This window comes from Erpetoichthys calabaricus, chromosome 2 (genome assembly GCF_900747795.2).
Source record: "Erpetoichthys calabaricus chromosome 2, fErpCal1.3, whole genome shotgun sequence".
In the NCBI taxonomy this organism is placed as follows: Eukaryota; Metazoa; Chordata; class Cladistia; order Polypteriformes; family Polypteridae; genus Erpetoichthys; species Erpetoichthys calabaricus.
This window is the reverse complement of record NC_041395.2, coordinates 325,887,032-325,906,312: the sequence shown is the minus strand read 5'-3', so window position 1 is coordinate 325,906,312 and position 19,281 is coordinate 325,887,032. Positions and strand designations below refer to the sequence as shown.

The following is a 19,281-nucleotide window of genomic DNA, read 5'->3' as shown; positions in this document are numbered from 1 at the left end:
TATATATATATATATATATATATATATATATATATATATATTTTTTTTTTACCAATTCAGTTATTTTTTGTGTCTCACTTCGTATACGTAGTAGTCATTTTATTAGGTTCACCTGTCTAGTAGTGAGAACCCCCTCCATCTCCTTCAAGGCATAGAGTCAACAAGGGGGCAGAGACATACCTGAGGGATTTTGATTTGTGATGACCCAATTGCATGACACATTTGTTTTTGAGATTTTTTTTTTTGGGCCATGAACCACCAATATCTCATCATTCCAAGATACTGAGATCATGGGGACAGTGCAGGACACTGAACTAAACTGAAGTGACTTGTAACGTTAGTGGAAGAAGCGTGAGATAAAGTGTGCTTTGTGACTTGGCACATGATTCATTATAAAAAGGGTGGGCCGTGGTCATAAAGAGATGCATGCAGTCAGGAACGATGCTTGGATATTGCGTGGCTTTAAAAAGACACTTAGTTGACACTGATAGGCTTAATGTGAGCCAAAGAAAAATCCCCCCCTACTGCTACCAGCCTAACACAAGGCATGGTGGATTCTTGGACAAATGATGTTTTAACACCTGGCATCGAGCAAAACCATAAACGAAAATAATAACATATCAAGGGCTAGACAGGCAAGCCTTATACCTTATAGCTGACATACCCCTAAGATGACCATGAACAGTCGATCATCTAGAAAAATCATTGGAAAAAAAAAACAATTTGTAAACAGCAGTGCTAACCCTACCCATTCTAAAAGCTTCCTCTTCTGAGTCTTGCCCTAATTTTTTCACGCTCAACATGGGTGAAGTCGACATAGAAATGTTTAGAACGAGCAGCTGACGTTTTGTAGATTTTATTCAACGTTCAGAAGAAGTTGTGGAAAATGACATAAAAGTGCTGAACATTGAAAATTCAATATATTGCCCAGCCCTAATCAAGATCTTCCCATGCATTTTTTTTTCTCCCAAACCCATCCTTTTAAATTGTGCTTAGCTCATTTGCTTAGTCTACCCGATTTCTTTCCGGAAACCAAAAGCGCCGAGACAACGCATTGTAAGGAATGATAATTTTGCACCTTGACAATCAAAATGAAGAGTGAACAAGGACTAGGGGTACAGGAAATCCTGTACCCCCTTAATGACTGCCTACACCGGCCAGATGCTGGAGAGCAGCTTTTCTTGGCCTGAAGCCTCTCTGCTCCTTTCATAATACATAAACATGGCTCAGTCCTGCTGCATCAGCACTTATAACCCATATTTCCATCTATTTTTTTTGAGTCTGCTTTGCTATTAACAAAGCCACAGCTTATCATGTCAACTTCAGGCACAGAAAGGGATGTTACTCATCATGGCGCTCATTTGCCAATTTAGAATTAATAGTGCCATTTTAGACTGGAAGAAAACCATGTGAAAATGCACCCTTCGCCAGAGTTCAATCACTGTGAAATGAAAATGTTACCGGCAGGAATAGAGTGCTGCCCTAACGTAGCACAGAAAAGGTGGCAATGGTGAGAGAAAGACAAATACTACAATGTGTGAATGACTCCAGCAGGTCAAGTGTAAGATGCTGGCCGAAATAGTACATTCAGCAGACAAGGCCTGTTGTGCAGGTCAAACAAGAAATAATTCACCACGACGAAGTTACAAAATAAAACGATGGTGGGGAGAGCGCACATCACTTGGCATGTGCCGACTTGCTTTGTCCGCCACTGACAGAAGCTTTTCTCAGTTGTGCAGACTTGATGAAAAGAAGAAAAAAAAAACAAACACAAACATACTGTATATTACACAGGACTGTTAATAAGTGAGCCATTACGTGTTGTTGGCCACACGTGAATTTACTTGGCGTAGCCTTGCATTGTTTACACACACACAAAAATAAAGCCAGGCTTTCCTTTCAGAAGCGACATTCAAATTAAAATACAGAAAGCCTCGCAGTTACACAACACTCTGCTGCAGCAGCAGCATAGGATTACTCTTCTCTGTGCAGAATAAGAAGAAAAAAAATGAATGAAAGAAACCTTTGTGTCTCTTTTCGGCTCCGGCTGATCAGTTACACATATCTGTATAAAACGCTCATTTCTCTGATGTTCAAACAATATCTGACATGACTAATTTGCCTATTAAAAATATAGCAGCAGGAACACTTTTAATCCACGGCTGCCATGCACGCGCAAGCAGTGCATTTCCAACAAAATGTCTTTTGACTCCTTAAGAACGTGTTGTGTTATGTGAAGGCATTGTGATGGTGTACTTTGCTGCTGGAGTGTCTTACTCTGCCCACTTCATTTCGAGCTGCCTTGGCTTTCTTCATTTCCTGATCACATGTAACCCATGTTGCTTTTTGTTTCCCATCTCTTCTTAGCCTCAAATCTGTAATGACACAGACAAGAGGATTTAGTTAGTCAAGCAGTGAAGACCAAACCCCCAATAAAACAAAAAGAGAAACTGGTAAGATTTGCATCTCTGATGGCTGTGATTGCATTATAAAACGGAGAATGAGCACAACACTGGCTTGGTCTTTCTTTATGACTGAACAGCATGAGGGTCAAGAAGCAACTGTTGCTTAGCGTAACTACTGTTTTACCCGATCAGACGTCTTTACTTATGCTATACAGTAACTTGACAATGGGTTCCTTTGCATTGTCAGTCCTGTTTGCAAAGTGGGTAGAAGAGAAGTATGATTTGCTCCAGGCTAGCACAGAACAGACTGAAATGACAGCTGGGGACAGTTAAAGCCACATTACCATTGCCTCATCCTCCCAGAATGTTCCTTCCATTACGACCATCACCTGATTAATTTGATTTGATATACTTTGTTAATCCCAGAGGGGAAATTGTCTTTTCGTTTGACCTTTGAGGGTCAGAGCGCTGGGTCAGCCATTGTACAGCGCCACTGGAGCAATTGTTAAAGGCCCAACAGAGTAGGATACTTTCTGGCAGTAATGGGATTTGAAATGACAACCTTCCAGATACCAGTGCAGATCCTTAGCCACAGAGCCACCACTCCGTCCTTACATGCTTCTGAGTTTCTCACCATCAATTACAACATTCTCAGACATACTTACTCCAAATCAAGTTTACAGGGAGCTGGAGCCTATCCTGACAGTTTTGGGCACAAGCTTGGAACCAATTCTGAGCCAGAAACCAGTCTATTGTAAGACCCCTCTCATGCACGCATCCAACAGGGTGTTAATTTTGAATCTGATCAATTCAACGTGCACATCTTTGGAGGGTGGGAGGAAAACCAGGAAAATACATAAAGAAAAGCCTATACGAGCATGAGGAGAAAGTGCAAACTCCTCAATGACAGTAACTGGAAGTGGGAGCCAAAACCAGGAACTATGGTAGGAACTCAGCCACCATGCCACCCACCATAATAGTAATAATAATCCACTATATAATAAAACACTAAGGTATGTGTATCCAATCTCTCAGTGCAATATGATTGGTCAGTTTGAATTTGGGGAAGCAACAAAAGAGGACGTGAAAGTGTGAGATCCACAAGGTGGAGTAAAGGCTCATGCTGAGAGAGTCACCCTCAAAGTTTATACAGAAAGTATAAAACCAGACATGAGGTGAGAAAGGTGCCACAAAAATAATGACAGAGTTTGAGAAGCAGGCTTTACAGGAAGGCAAGTGATAGCAAATCTTTTAAAATTATATTAAATACCTGTCTTTGACAGGTACCATGGCTAATAATAATAATAATAATAACAACAACAACACAACAGAGTGACAGACCCCCAAGCAATTTGCTTCTTCCGTTTTCGTTTTTCTCTAGATTCCTCCGCTTCTTGCCTTTCTTTCACAAAGTCACGGCAGTCAGCAGCTTTGGCAATTTTCACACCCAGCTGTGGAGAAAAAGAGATAAAATAGTGACAGGTTAGTTGTGTGAACATGTGTGGACTGACTGGCCTTTTCCCTTTGTATGTTACTCATTGCAAAAATCATGGTACTTAGTCTCCTCTAGAACTGCTGTACACCGCAGGGTGCAGTGCAGTGCAAGCAACGGTTTTAGTTGCTCCTAATGATCCATTTTATCATATTTCTTTAAAAAGTCCCATGCCTACTCTGAAGAACCTGTACAAGGAAGTAGGAGAACAGTAGAAGTCAAAAAGTACAGTAGAATCTGGATCAGTAAAGTAGGGACAGAAAAGTTAACACTAGAATCACTGAAGCCTACAAAAAACTCGTAATCCAGGGCCACCTTAAATTCCTTTGCACCTCTCCATCAGCATCTTTTGTTTCGTAAATGTGTCGAACAGCACAAGTAGCAAGCAGCCAGTTATCCCATTGCCCCCCACCAACGGAGCCGAGTCAGTCGCAAAATTCTCAGAGCTCAAGTGTGTTTATCTGCATGTGACGTGCCCTGGAGTTGTGTAGGGTAAATAATATATCATGTCACACATGTGCGATTGGGAGGCAGCTAATGGGCCTGAATAATAGTAGTTCCATGCCAGAGAAGGGGGGTGGCGAGGTGCACTGACTTTCTCTCTCAATCCTCTGCAGACCATCCACGGGAAATCCTGCACAGTTCCAGTCCCACTGATGACATCACTTCCAGCTCCGGGCCCACTGATGATGTCACTTCCTGTCATGGCCTTTAAAGGCACCACCTTTTCAACCTTAAGTCAGTTCTGTTTTGGACTCGGACTCATTTGCAGTTAGGGCACAATATACAGGTGGCTGCCCCAAACCTTTTTGATGTCTTTTGATTATTATTGTGACAATCGTTATTTGGAATACATGCATTTCATGTGTGTTCCGTGTCTGGAACGATCTGTGATTGATGAAAGGAAATGTGAGGCAAGAAATGCTGAACACATACCTAAAGCAGAAATGTTTTCCAAGTTATACTAATAATGATGTGAAGTGCATAATGTGTGAAGACTTTAGCCCAAATATCAAATAAACATGTGCGCTTTTATTCAAGAACATAACCAAAGTAAAAAAAGAAAAATCATTCAATTTACATGTTGTTGTCAATGAGTTAAAAACCTAAACTCAAATGTCAATCGACAGAAAGTTGATATGTATTCATGGATGGCGCAGAGGTAAGAACGGCTGCCTTATAATGAAAAGGTTCCAGGTCCGAGACCGGACGCTCCGCGTTTTGAGTTGTAAGCTGCTATTATTATTACTATAATATAATACAAGCATACATTTGATTTGAGTCTGTAACACCTGGTGTAAATTTCGGCTACTTCTAAAAGTTAGTGCTTGTTTTTTTATTATCTAGTTTTATTCTGTCAGTGACGTTCACATAGTACGACAAACTTGCCTCTTCCTCTCCGAGTTGATGACGTTTATCTCCATTCTTTTCAAAAGAGCAGCAATGACCACAGTTGCTGCTGTGGTTGATGCCTGCTCAGAACTATTTGTCATTCCAGCCATCAAAGACAAGATGTCCCGTGACCACTTTCAGACTACCATGCGGCATTTGCGCTTTGACAACAAAGACACCAGTGCAGAACGTGTAAAAAAACGACAGGTTTGCTTTGATTTCGGACATCTGGCAACGTTTCATTGAGATCTGTGTTTTGAGTTACAACCCAAGGCTTTCTCAGTCTGTGGTCATAAAGCTTATGGAGCAGTTTCTGGACAAAGGTAGAACCATAACAACAGACAGATTCTTCACAGCACTATCATTGGCTAATAGACTGCTGCACCACAACGCAACTCTGCTTGGCACCATAAGTAAAATGGGACTTCCACCTGCAGCTAAAGTCACTGTAGTACGCAAGCAATTCGTGACGATGTAGTACTTAGATCTGGCAGTGCCATGATCTCTGAGCTCTGAGAATTTTGTGACTGACTCAGCTCCGTCGGTGGGTGGATGGGATACCATGAGGCTTGCTGCTTGTGCTGATCGGCACATTTGCAAAACAAAAGATGGGGATAGAGAGGTGCGAAGGAATTTAAGGTGGCCCAGGATTACAAGTTTTTTTTCGTAGCTTTCAGGAATTCTAGTGTTAACTTTTCTGTCCCTACTTTACTGATCCAGATTCTGTGGCTCTGTTTGACTCATGCTGTTCTCCTACTTCCTTGTACTGGTTCTTCAGAGTAGGCATTGAACTTTTTAAAGAAATATGATAAAATGGATTGATAGTAGCAACTGAAAACTGTACCTTCTTTTGCACCCTGCAGTGTAAAGCAATTCTAGAGAAGACTACGTGTCATGATTTTGCAGTGAGTAGCATACAAAGGGAAAAGGCCAGTCAGTCCACAGGAATTTAAGGTGGCCCGCGATTTAAGAGTTTTTTTGTAGGATTCAGGGATTCTTGTACACAAGCACATCACGACGAGTTAAAGCATCACTTGTTCCTAGACTCGGGGGACTTTATAGTAAGGGATTAGAAAAATTCAGTACAGTAGAGTGCTGAAATGTTTTTGTCTGGATATATTACACATACACTGAAGTATTTTGTGTGGAGGTTTACAAATCTTGGCAGTTATGCTAATGTTTGTGCTGTGCCATCTGTGGGAATATAAAAGCAATGCACATTAAAGGCACAGGCATAACCAAATAAAATGTAACAAGTCACCCATAAAAAAGTCACTAATGTTGCAGATTCGTAAATCACATTTTGCTGTCAAACATGCTAAACATTTGGGTTTGTTTTACTTCATACAATGAAGAACAATCTTCATATAAAACATGTAATTTGTAAACATCACCATTAAAATTAAAAAGTAATCTGGCGTGTTACAAACTATGTTGGTTCGTCCAACCTCATCTTACAGGACCATGTGGAGGCTGACTTAGGCTGAATTTAGAATTCAACAATTAATGTAATCCAAAAAAAAAAAAATCTAGCTGCAGTTTGCAAGCTACTCCATGTGGCTTTGCTTCCTGTCTTGGACTGGCCAAAGTTCATCCCTGCATGAGTTATAATGAAACTCCACAAGATTTAATAAATAAAAAAAAAAAGATAATTGAAGGCAAGAAGATGCAAAGAATTAAAGAATATGTCCAATCATAGTTAAATACCAAGGATCTTGCATTTGTGTTTGAGAACAAAATAATATTTAACATGTTTCATTTGTGTATGAACGTTTATACATTTATGGAGAAAATAGCATGTTAATGATCTGCATGTGGTTGAAGGCAATGAAACATTCAATTAACCTTGTTCAACAATGATGTTTCCTCAAGGATTTTTAGTATACATTTGTATATATTCAAACAGTAAGAGAGACATTCTAATCTAAATGAATGGCTGACAGCCCTACTACAAGAGTAAGGGATCAAGTAACAAAGACTCACCCAGAGCTAAATTTAGGTCATACGCCATGACAAAATATTCACAGCCATACTGTGGAGTTGTCTAGGATATTTGAAAGTTATTACAAACAACAGCAAAAAATGTACGTGGGCTAATTTAATTTTTTTCTTAATACTACCTACAGAAACCCAACTTCAAAATTACATTTCATTTAATATTTCAAAGAATAAAAAATATTATAAACAAAAAAAAAAATACAATATTAGTTTTAAGATGTATATTCAAGTGTGGGGTTAGTTGACAATTTGCACCCAAATATATCTTACAATGGGAAATAGTTGGGTAATTAAAGCAAGACACTATGTACAGTAGGAGTGGGGATAAATAACAGAGGAGAAGACGGTGAAAGGAGGCATTTATCTGAAATGCTGGAGGCCTGAAAATAAAACTCTTTGCTCAAAGAGCTCCACATACCGGTTAATCAAAGTGTGATGAAGGTACTCTCAGTGTGTGAAACACCCTGTGCTAAACTAGCATCTCATTAGTACTCCACTGTTAGCTGACCACTAGTTTTCCTCTTGTATTACAGAAAATACAATTATCTATACCGGAGGCTATCACTTACGATACTGCTTATCCTACAAAGTCTAATCACATCATACATAAAAATAAAAATGGAAAGCAAAAGCCATAAGTCTGACCATCAATACATTGAACGGCCAGTTTACATCTGCATTCATAATCTGATTGGGACTACAGTTATCCATCTACCAATCCAGTCATTTTCTAAGCAGCTAATTCAGTTTGGCTCCATGGGGAGATGCCTATTCTATCTGCACTGGTTGAGACTCAGGTGAGGCACCACAATCTTCAGCTGAGAACTTTCTGAGACTCTATTTGAGTGACTATTGAGTTCTTAGTTACCTCTCTGACCAAAGCACTTCTTACCCAGTTACCATAATGATACAAACATACACACTCATATAGGGTAATGAGATAATGTAACCTGTATGCCTTTGGGATATGGGAGGAAAGTCAGGGTATCCAAGGAAATCTCCATATAGTCAGGGCAGCTACAACTATAGGAAGTAAAAACAAGGCAAGTTTCAAACCACGTGGCTCTGTACCTGTGATTAGTTATCAGCATAACTAAACTAACTAATTAACATAAATTAAATAAGATAGTCCATGTGATCATTAAAAATAAACTGTGTTTAGTTAGTTTTTCAAAACTTTTACTTTAACACAACATTTACGTGGCTCAGATCATAACTGAAGCACATAGCCAACTCCTCTTCAGTGATTTGACAGGTATTACATTAACAGACATAATACATGAGATATGTATTTGGAAAGGTGGCTAAAAGAGCATACTTCATCCATCCTTCCATTTTCCAACCCGCTGAATCCAAACACAGAGTCACGGGGGGGTCTGCTGGAGCCAATCCCAGCAACACTGGGCACAAGGCAGGGAACCAATCCCGGGCAGGGTGCCAACCCACCGCAGAAAACAGCATACTTAATTGCTGAAAATAACAGTAAATATGTACGGTTAATTTGGTTTTTGAAAGCCAAAGTACTGCTCAACAGCAACCGAACTAAAATGTGACAAATGCAGTGAAAGCACATATTGCACATACTGTATGTGAATGAGTTACGAGTACTTAATGCACTTAAGGTTAGTCCAGCTCATGTATGCACAGGCATAACACAGTAAGACCTATTATATAAGACACCTTAAGATACTAAATCAAAGGTGGTCTTAATGGAACTCTAAAATTATGAATAATCTTCTGTTGACAAGTTGGATTGCCCAAACATAAGCCTTATAAGTAGGGGCAAGCTCAAAAAAAAGAAGAGTTTTGGAAAACTAATGCATCAGGAGTTTGTCAAAATGAAAATTTAAATTTGACTTGTCCATAAATTATTACTCATTTTCAATAGCTACCTAATGTCTCCTCCATTTATCGATGAAAATAAAAATCTCTTTGCCAGATTTTAAGTGTGTTTTTATAAGGCCCAACTTTAAAGCACTTGTTTAAATGAAATATCCTGAACAATCCTGGCATTCACTACTTTACAGTATGTGGTATTGGTAGAATAATGTTTGAATTTTTAATTTTTTAGTATTCACTTTAAGCAGTAGTTATTCTTCTGTTACTTAACAGAAAAAACAATAGTCGTTGACTTACGACCACGTTCAGTTCCGACGGACCGGTCATAAGTCGATCTGGACTGGTACATGTATCCAAACCTGACCTTATGTATAGAATAATAAGACCCTTAAGTCAAATTGTTTGTTTTATATCCTTTTTTATAATCATTCTTAGCACATTGTGAAGATTTTCTATCATTTTTTTGTAAATTATTTTATATTTTATTATTTTGTTTCATTACCACTGTTGCTCGCATAGGTGCTGAACCTTTAACAGCTCCACAAATCCTTTCTTTGTCTGGGTTATGTTACGTCATCAGTGTGAGCCTCTTCCAGTGTTAAGAGACAGAATTGTACCAGGCAGAGTTTGAGCACTCATATGTTTTTTCTGTTTTAACATTTCAGCCTGTTAATAAAAAACATTAACAAATAAAGGAGTTTGGTGTGGTTGCATTATCACTTTATAGAGGTTCTCACAAAGCGGCACATTGTGAGTCACAAAAGCAAAAGCTTCCAAGGTTAACCGGATTCAAAGCCAAAGTGTAGCAGTACAGCACATAAGACAGACACCGGTTACAGTGGGATAACTTAAAGTCACATGCAATCGCATTTGCTCTCTTTCCTCCTCCCTTAAACTGCTTGATCACCTTCATTTCGGTGTCAAGATCAATTGCCCTTTTTCTCTTTAATTGTAAGACAAATGTAACTGAGCGTAGTGTAAACCGCTGCAGGTAAATAAGAGATCGAGATGAATGAGTCACAGCATACAAAGCTGGCATGGTGAAAATTTACATTTACCCACAAAACAAAGGAGTGGTCGCAAATTTGAATGGCCGTAAAGCGCAAATAGTATTTTGACAACTACGTATCTATACCCTCCACAATGTTTGGGCCAACGATGCATTTTTTTCTTGATTTACCTGTTTTCTGCTCCATTTAAAAATTAAAAATGAAATGATTCAAAGTGATTAAAGTGCACATTGCAGACTTTAGGAAATTTTGCAAACATTCTGGTCACACCATGTAGAAATGACAATACTTTTTTCTACATGGTCCACCCATTTCAGGGCACCATAACGTTTGGGGACAATTGGTGGTACAGGTGTTTGTGATTCCTTGGGTGTGTTTCATTGCTTCATAAGATACCTTGGCATGTTTTTACCCCTTTGAAGTCTGTATTTGCCATTGTTCAACAAGAGGAGAAGAGGCTGTGCCAATGAAAGTCAAAGCAGCTCATCATGAAGTTGAAAACCAAGAACACCACCATTGGAGACATCCATAAAAACATTAGGATGAATAAAATCAACTGTCTGGGAATATTATTAAGAAGAAAGAAACACACTCGTGAGCTCCATAATTGCAAAGGGACTGACAGGCCAAGGAAGGCCTAAGTTGCTGATGACAGAAGAATCCTCACTATGGTCAAGAAAAAACCTCAAATACCTGCGCAACAGACCAGAAACAGACTTCAGGAGGAGATGTGTCATAGAAGAAACAGAAACATGAACAGAAACACAGAGGCCACACTGCAAGATGCCAAGCACTAGTTAGTCACAAAAACAGGATGGCCAGATTACAGTTAGTGAAAAAGGACTTGAAGGAGCCTGCAGAATTCTGGTGAAAGGTCTTTTGGACAAACGAGACAAAGATGAACCTTATCAGAGTGGATGCAACAGCAAACTGTGGAGATGAAAAGGAACTGCCTGAGATCCAAAGCAGACCACCTCATTTGTTAAACCTGCTGCTGGGGGTGTTATGGCTTAGACATGTATGGCTGCCACAGGTCCTGACTGGCACAATTCTCTTCATTGATAATGGAACTACTGATGGCAGATCCACAATGAATTCTGAGGTGTGTAGAAACATCTGATCTGCTCCAGTCAAGGCCTCCAAACTCACTGGGCGGCACTTCATCCTAAAACAAAATAATGATCCAAACATACTGCTGAGGCAACATAGGAGTTTTTCAAGGCTAACACATGTAAAATTCTTGTCTGGCCAAGCCAGTCACCAGATTTAAATCCAATTGAGCAGACCTTCCTCATGCTGAAGGGAAAACTTAAGGGGACAAGCACCCAAAACAAGGGGAATCTGAAGATGGCTGCATTAGAAGCTTGTCAGAGCAGCACCAGAGAAGAACCTCAGCACCTGCTGATGTCTATGGATTGCAGACTTCAAGCAGTCATTGCATGGCAGGGATATGGACAAAGAAGTAAATATGACAACTGCTTTAACAGACCTGCCATTGCTGAGTACCAAACGTTATGGTGCCCTGAAATGAGGGGACCACGGAGAAAGAGTGTTGTCATTTGGACATGGTGTGACTGAAATGTTTACTTTTATCTCATGTGAATTGTTTGATTTGTAATGTTAAACCATGGAGCAGAGGGGTAAATCAAGGAAAGATGCATCTTTGTACCAAACATAATGGAGGGCACTATATAAAATAAAGATCACTTATTGTTGAGGGAGGAAACCAAAGCACTCAGAGAAAACAAAAGCTTCCAAGAAGAAAATCTGCAAACTCTGAACTGTCAATGATCCATATATCTGTAGCTACAAGACATCAGCAGTTAGCACTGCACCACCATTTAGACTATTTATTATAATAATCCACTTTCTCAAATACAGAATAATTGTCAGAAATTATATCTGTATTTTTTTGTCTTATCAGATTGTAATAATGTCTGTTTTATACATTATTTATCCACTGGCAACTAAACCCAGTTTTCTTGGAGGGAAAATTAGGAAAAATAATTGCAGTATTTGTAAATGAGTGGAAAAAAAATCTGTGCAAAAATAGAATAAGAGAAGGGAAAAAAAAATCAAAAATTAAAGCAAGGAGAGAAGATGTGGTATAGCTGAGGAAATGCATCTTTCAAGTAAGCCTGCAGGTCAATATTTAGGGTTAAAAAGGTTTCATGGTTATTATATTAGCTACAAAATGCATAAACCACATGCACGTACAGTTCAAGACAGCAAATAACAACAGCAAAATGGTAGCAGGTCAGACTTCTGTGGAAAGAAATGTGGAATTTCAGAATGGCCTATCTTTTGAAGAAGATAAAAATCAAGAAGTATAATGTGCATTTTCCATTCTTCTAATTTGGTGTATTTTCTTATAGGAGTGCAGACTTGGCTGCCAGCTAGTGGTGTCAAGCAAATAAGACAATACATTTTGTACTGTTGAAAGAGACAGGAAAAGGGCAGAAGAAGCCCTAAACAGACTTGATAAGAGGGTTCACTTGTACAAATTGTCAGGATGACAGAAAGTAAAAATAGTAGAGGCAAGATGTTTGGTCCATACCAGCCAAGGCAACAGACAGAAAAAAAAAAAATCACAATTTTTAAATGCTGAAATATGACTTACATCTCAGATGATAGTACTATGGAAGGTATGTTCAGATCATGCGATCGATCGATAGATAGGCTTTTTAGTTCTTTAAATAAATAAATACACACACACAAAAAAATGGTCTGAACACAAACCAGAATGACTAAAAAGGAATACAAATGCATATAGAAAGAAAACTTCAGACTTGGCAGAGGCGGCACGGCGGCACAGTGGTAGCGCTGCTGCCTCACAGTAAGGAGACCTGGGTTCGCTTCCGGGGTTCTCCTCGTGTCTGCGTGGGTTTCCTCCCACAGTCCAAAGGCACGCAGGTTAGGTGCACTGGCAATCCTAAATTGTCCCTAGTGTGTGCTTGGTGTGTGGGTGTATGTGCCCTGCGGTGGGCTGTCGCCCTGCCCAAGTTGTGTTCCCGCCATGGGCCCTGTGCTGGCTGGGATTGGCTCCAGCAGACCCCCATGACCCTGTGTTAGGATATAGCGGGTTGGAAAATGACTGACTGACTGACTTGGCAGTCCCAGTCAGGTGCCATACAGACATATTGCTGTTGGTATAAGGGAGCCCCCCGTTGCATTCCTTGACCCACTTCAACTGAATGATTTATTGCCTACAGTCCTCAGTGTTAGTGTGTCAGTGAGAGGATGTGCAGAATTGTTCATAATGGCACATAGTTTTAATTCTTTCCTTTGGTAATACGTCACTAATGTGTCCCATAATTGACCCTGTTTTAATTAGCTTGTTGATTTGGTGGACCCAGCACACCACAGCATAAAAAAAATGCACTGGTCATCACACAGGACCACAACTCCCTTGCTGCTCTGCAGGCATCCATAATGGGGCCTGCTAGATGGGATGCTGCCAAGCACTGTACAGGGGAAGTCTCTGCCCATAGAAGGCAGTCACCGACTGTGTGGTCTTTCCCTGTTTTCAAGTCCATTCCGGTTGTCACTCAGTCGTTTATAGGGTGCCATCCCTGCTGTGACTACTGTAAAGTCCTTCCATGGAAAGGAGATGTTGATATTCCCTCCCTTACCTTCGGTTATTAAGACTTCCTGGCCTAGTAAGAGAGTGGGAACCACACCAGCTGGGACACCAGTTCATCCTTCACAAATGCCTACAAAAAGTATTCACCCCCTTGGAAATTTTTAAATTTTATTTTTATACACTACTTCAAAGTGGAATAAGTTTGGATTTTATGACACTGATTAAAAAGAAATCTTTAATGTTAAAGTGAAAACTGATCATTGCATAGTGATCTAAATTAAATAAAACACAGAATAACTGATCCCCCTTTAAACCATTATTTAGTTGAGTCATTTTTGGCAGCCATGACAGTGCTGAGTTCTGCGCACAGGTATTTCTCTACAAGCTTTGCACAAATGAAGGCTGCAGTTTTTCCTTTTTTTTTTTTGCTAAACTGCTCAAGCTCTAGCAAGTGTCATGTTGATCATAACTGATCAGCCTTTATCAAGACCAGTCACAAATTCTCAATTGGGTTGAGATCTGGACTCTCCCTCAGCCACTTCAGGACATTCACATTGATGTTTTGAAACCAATCCTGTGGTGCTTTGGCTTTATACTTGGATTTGAGCTGAGCTTTCAAAGTAGCAACTTCTTCTTAATATCGGACATTCCTTACGGAAACAGTAGTATTTCAGCAGTGACACTAAGTTTATTGTATTAACAGAAAATATGCAATATGCATCATAACAAAATTAGACAGGTGCATAAATGTGGGCACCCCAACAGAGATATGACATCAATACTTAGTTGAGCCTCCTTTTGCAAATTTAACAGCCTCTAGACACCTCCTATAGCCTTTGATGAGTGTCTGGATTCTGGATGGAGGTATTGTTGACCATTCATCCATACAAAATCTCTCCAGTTCAGTTCAATTTGATGGCTGCTGAGCATGGACAGCCTGTTTCAAATCATCCCATAGATTTTCAATGATATTCAAGTCAGGGGACTGTGGCGGCCATTCCAGAACATTGTACTTCTCCCTCTGCATGAATGCCTTTGTAGATTTCGAACTGTGTTTTGGGTCACTGTCTTGTTGGAATATCCAACCCCTGTGTAACTTCAACTTTGTGACTGATGCTTGAACATTATCCTGAAGAATTTGTTGATATTGGGTTGAATTCATCTGACCCTCGACTTTAACAAGGGCCCCAGTCCCTGAACTAGCCACACAGCCCCACAGCATGATGGAACCTCCACCAAATTTGACAGTAGGTAGCAGGTGTTTTTCTTGGAATGCGGTGTTCTTTTTCCGCCATGCAAAGCACTTTTTGTTATGACCAAATAACTCAATTTTTGTCTCATCAGTCCAAAGCACTTTGTTCCAAAATTAATCTGGCTTGTCTAAATGAGCATTGGCATACAACAAGCGACTCTGTTTGTGGTGTGAGTGCAGAAAGGGCTTCTGTCTCATCATCCTGCCATACAGATGTTCTTTGTACAAATTGTGCTGAATTGTACAGCGATGTACAGATACACCATCTGAAGTAAGATGTTCTTGTAGGTCTTTGGAGGCGATCTGTGGGTTGTCTGTCACCATTCTCACAATCCTGTTCATATGCCGCTCCTGTATTTTTCTTGGCCTGCCAGACCTGCTGGGTTTAACAGCAACTGTGCCTGTGGCCTTCCATTTCCTGATTCCATTCCTTACAGTTGAAACTGACAGTTTAAACCTCTGAGATGGCTTTTTGTAGCCTTCCCCTAAACTATGATACTCAACAATCTTTGTTTTCAGATCTTTTGAGAGTTGCTTTGAGGATCCCATGCTGTCACTCTTCAGAAGAGAGTCAAAGGGAAGCACAACTTGCAATTGACCACCTTAAATACCTTTATATCTCATGATTGGACACACCTGCACATCCAACCAATTTGGTGTTGTAAGTAATCAGCATTGAGCAGTGACAGGCATTCAAATCAGCAAAATTACAAGGGGACCCAAATGTTTGCACAGCCAGTTTTTCACATTTAATTTAATTTCATACAACTAAATACTGCTTCACTAAAACTCTTTGTTCGGAAAACACCGCAGTACTCAGATGTGCCTAGGAAATGAAAGACATACCACTGTTATCTTTTTTATTTGAGGGTAGAGTAAATTATTATGCAGGGTTCCCAAACTTTTTCATATGACTGTATATTTATGAAAAAAAAAATCTGTTCTACTTTGAGACGTTTCCTTCTTTCTTTTGGGTCAGCTAAGTATTTACTGAAAAAAAAGTTGTACAGTGAGACATTGTTGCATATGGCAGTTGAGGATAGCTCATTGAAAAGTGCGGTGTGCCTCCTAAAAAGTGATGAAATGAAGAGCAATTGTCTCCTGTGTACCTGCATGGCTTTGGTATGTCATCAAGTAAAGCAAAGCAAGTCTAACAAGAGATCAAGTGTTGCTAATTTACTAAGAGATTCTAAAATGGCCTGGACACATTTGTTGCTACCCCTAGAAGAGATCCTAACATAATTGGATTCAAGTGATTTTTTTCAAAGTAGCTGTTTTTCTTTAATTTGTATCATACATGTCTCCAATTCAGACAATTTTAATGTAAAAACGCAGACATTCTGTTGTTTAGTATTATTGTGTCTCCCACACTGAACACAGACCAGAGTTAAAAATAGAGAGAGTTGTCCAAGGAGATCAAAAGGAAAATTCTAGACAAGCAAAAGGCAAAATCTAGAAGACCATCTCTAAGAAGATTGATGTTCCTGTGACAACAGTTGCAAATATTCTTAAAGAAGTTTAAGGTTCACGAGACTGTAGTCAACCTCTCTGGATGTAACTCCAAGAAGATAGTTAGGGGGATCGTTAGAATGGTAGACAAAAAAGCCAAGGACAGCTTCCAAACATAATACAAGCAGAACTCCAAGGTCGAGGTCCATCAGTGTCTGATCGTACCACCTGTTGGTTTTTGAGTGACAGTGGGCTCAGTGGAAGACAACCCAGGAGGACCCAAGAATGCTCACGATGGAATCTTCCAATGCTGACTCGTTTGACCCAAAATGGGCCACTTTACTTGCCACTGCTCTGAATATCAAAACGTTGTGCACTGTATCTGTAAACCATATTGATTTTGAAAAAGGAACAATATTAAGTTTAAAAATAAAAATTAACTGTACCGTATCACTTAAATGTGTTAGGTGCTGACAGTTCAGTCTCTACCACTGACTAACTATGTGACCATGGGTGTGTCTCTTTGTAGACTGGCTCACATTTTTACAATATGGAAACTGACGTGTCCGTTTTGTTAGCTGCTTTTGGCAAAAGCTACTGGTGAATAAATACAAAGTAAAGACAGCAACCACATTGTATTGTTTTTCACTGAGGGCTGGCATGCCAAATATGTTTTAAACTTCTAACCAATGCTTACATACACAGTGTAGTTAATGAAAGGCTGGAGTGGACTAGACATGGAAAAAAAGTCTGAATATTCAATAGTGAAGGACATCCGTATCATCTCTAATTAAGTCAATCAAGTGAAAATCAAACGGTGTAGCATTTTTTATAATTATCTGACTAAACACAGGATGACTGTGCAGACAGTAAGTGTGTATGTAGAATGGCCTCTTCTAGAGACTAACTACTGAGTTCATCTGACAAGATTACTGCTGTGCTGACCCCAAACAAAACAAAACGGGTACAAGTAATGAATGAACGGGCAAGGGGAGAGCAGAATGAAAAACCACAGATGGTGTCCGAGAGACAGAATGCAATCAAGCTATCTGTGACTCTGGGACTTACAAAACAGTCATGCCAACTACGCTTTAAATTCTAACTCATGTTTGCATACCTGGTGTAGTTAATTAATTAAAGGCAAGAGCTTTGCTCAGATAGCAAGCAGCGGAAAGATGGGAAGAACTAATGCAGGAGAAGATGACATGAGGCATATTCTCAGTGTGTTCTTGTCATAGGAAAAAGGTTACAATGGCAAACATTTTTCTGATGCTATCTTATTATTTATAAATAAGGTAGAACAACAATGTTACATGAGGGTAACATGAAAAATGACTGATAGCAGATTTTGTGAGACTGAGATGTAACAAAATGAGATAAAAGCATGGCACACAATGTGTGCATCTGATGCAATGTGACAAGGCAGTTCTTAGCTTCTGGTAAATGTAAATCATTTGCACACTATTCAATAAGCATGAACATTTATAAAAGTAGATGTATAACTTCCTTAGATGACATGTCACCTGCAATATTTTCTTAAATATCACCTTTAATTTCCTCAACTATTTAAAGGAAATCCAAACGCAAGCTAAATTCTTGCTTGTATTTTGTATGAAAGTGCCATACCTCATATTTTTTCACTAAAATTGATAATTTCTTTACACGTCTGGTCCTTATACTTGTTTGGTGAATGAAGTGACTCTCTGACACACAGTAGAAGCTCAATGTTACAGTGGTCCAGTGGCCAGTGTAGATGCCACATGGGCTGGACGGGCAACCCAGCAAGAAGAGAGGATGGTTTCTAACTCAGACGGGAGGCTCCCAACAGGCATCTCGGCTGGGGAGAGGGAGGGAGAGAGAGAGAAAAAGATAGATAATGAAAGGCACTATATGACAGATAGGTAGATAGATGCCCCAGTAACGGAAGGATGGGGGAAGGCAGCTTATCAAGGACACTGCCTCCCCCAGGACGATAGATGGCAGCTTCCCTGGACGGCAGCAGTGCCCTGGATGCCCGCAGGGCACTATGGAACTTGGAGTTCGGCAACACAGCCCTGCTAGGTACTGTGGGTGCTGACAGGAAATGCTGCAGGGAGACTGGGGAGTCCCTACTGTTTAAATAGCCTGGAAGTACTCCAAAGTCACGGGGACAGAAGAACGGAAGTACTTCTGGGCTGAAGAAATTACAAGTTCTCCATTTGACCCGGAAGTACTGACGAGTCACATGGACGGAAGGACAAAAGCATTTCCAGGTCAAGGACTATTGAAAGGACTGCTGTGAACCCAGCAAGCTAGCTGGAGTCGGGAGGAGTGTGACAGAGCTTGCTGGGAGGTGTGGAAGAGAGATGCTGTATAGTATTAATTGGGATTATTATTGTGTATTGCCTGTTTATTGTGGATGGAGTACTTTGGAGGCATTTCTTAAAAGGAGAACCATTAAAATACATCTTGGTGTTTTTACCCTGTGTCCTAAACATCTGTCTGTTGGGTTTAAGGGGCAACAGCGACCCCTAGCATTCTTACTATATACAGTATATATATATATACAGTATATATATATATATATATATATATATATATATATATATATATATATATATATATATATATATATATAAAAAGGAGAGTTGGGATCCGTGTGGCTGTGTTTGTGGAGGGACGGAGAGTTAAGGCGGGTGTTGGAGTCACGTGATCATCTCCCCTCCCATTCACCTCATTTTATTCACTTCATTTCGCTCCGAGCTGAGCTCCGCAGCTGACGCGGTTAGTCCTTTCTCCTTTACTGATTTACTGTTTAGTAGATGCGGTACTTACTGAATAGTATTTTTTCCTTTAGTGTTTCTTAGTGTTTAGTAGACGCG

At 39.9% G+C, this 19,281-nt stretch overlaps 1 protein-coding gene across 1 annotated transcript in view; it reads right to left on the bottom strand.

The window, feature by feature from the left end:
- Positions 1–254: 254 nt before the first annotated feature.
- The window catches only part of fam204a (family with sequence similarity 204 member A), a 130,104-nt gene continuing 111,077 nt past the window's right edge, over positions 255–19,281 (bottom strand). Inside the window, exons 6-7 of the mRNA XM_051923515.1 lie at positions 3,747–3,856; positions 255–2,375 (exon numbers count right to left, since the gene is read on the bottom strand). Coding sequence (XP_051779475.1) covers positions 2,324–2,375; positions 3,747–3,856 — 162 coding nt within the window. The 3' untranslated portion in view covers positions 255–2,323. The remainder of the gene's footprint in view (positions 2,376–3,746; positions 3,857–19,281) is intronic.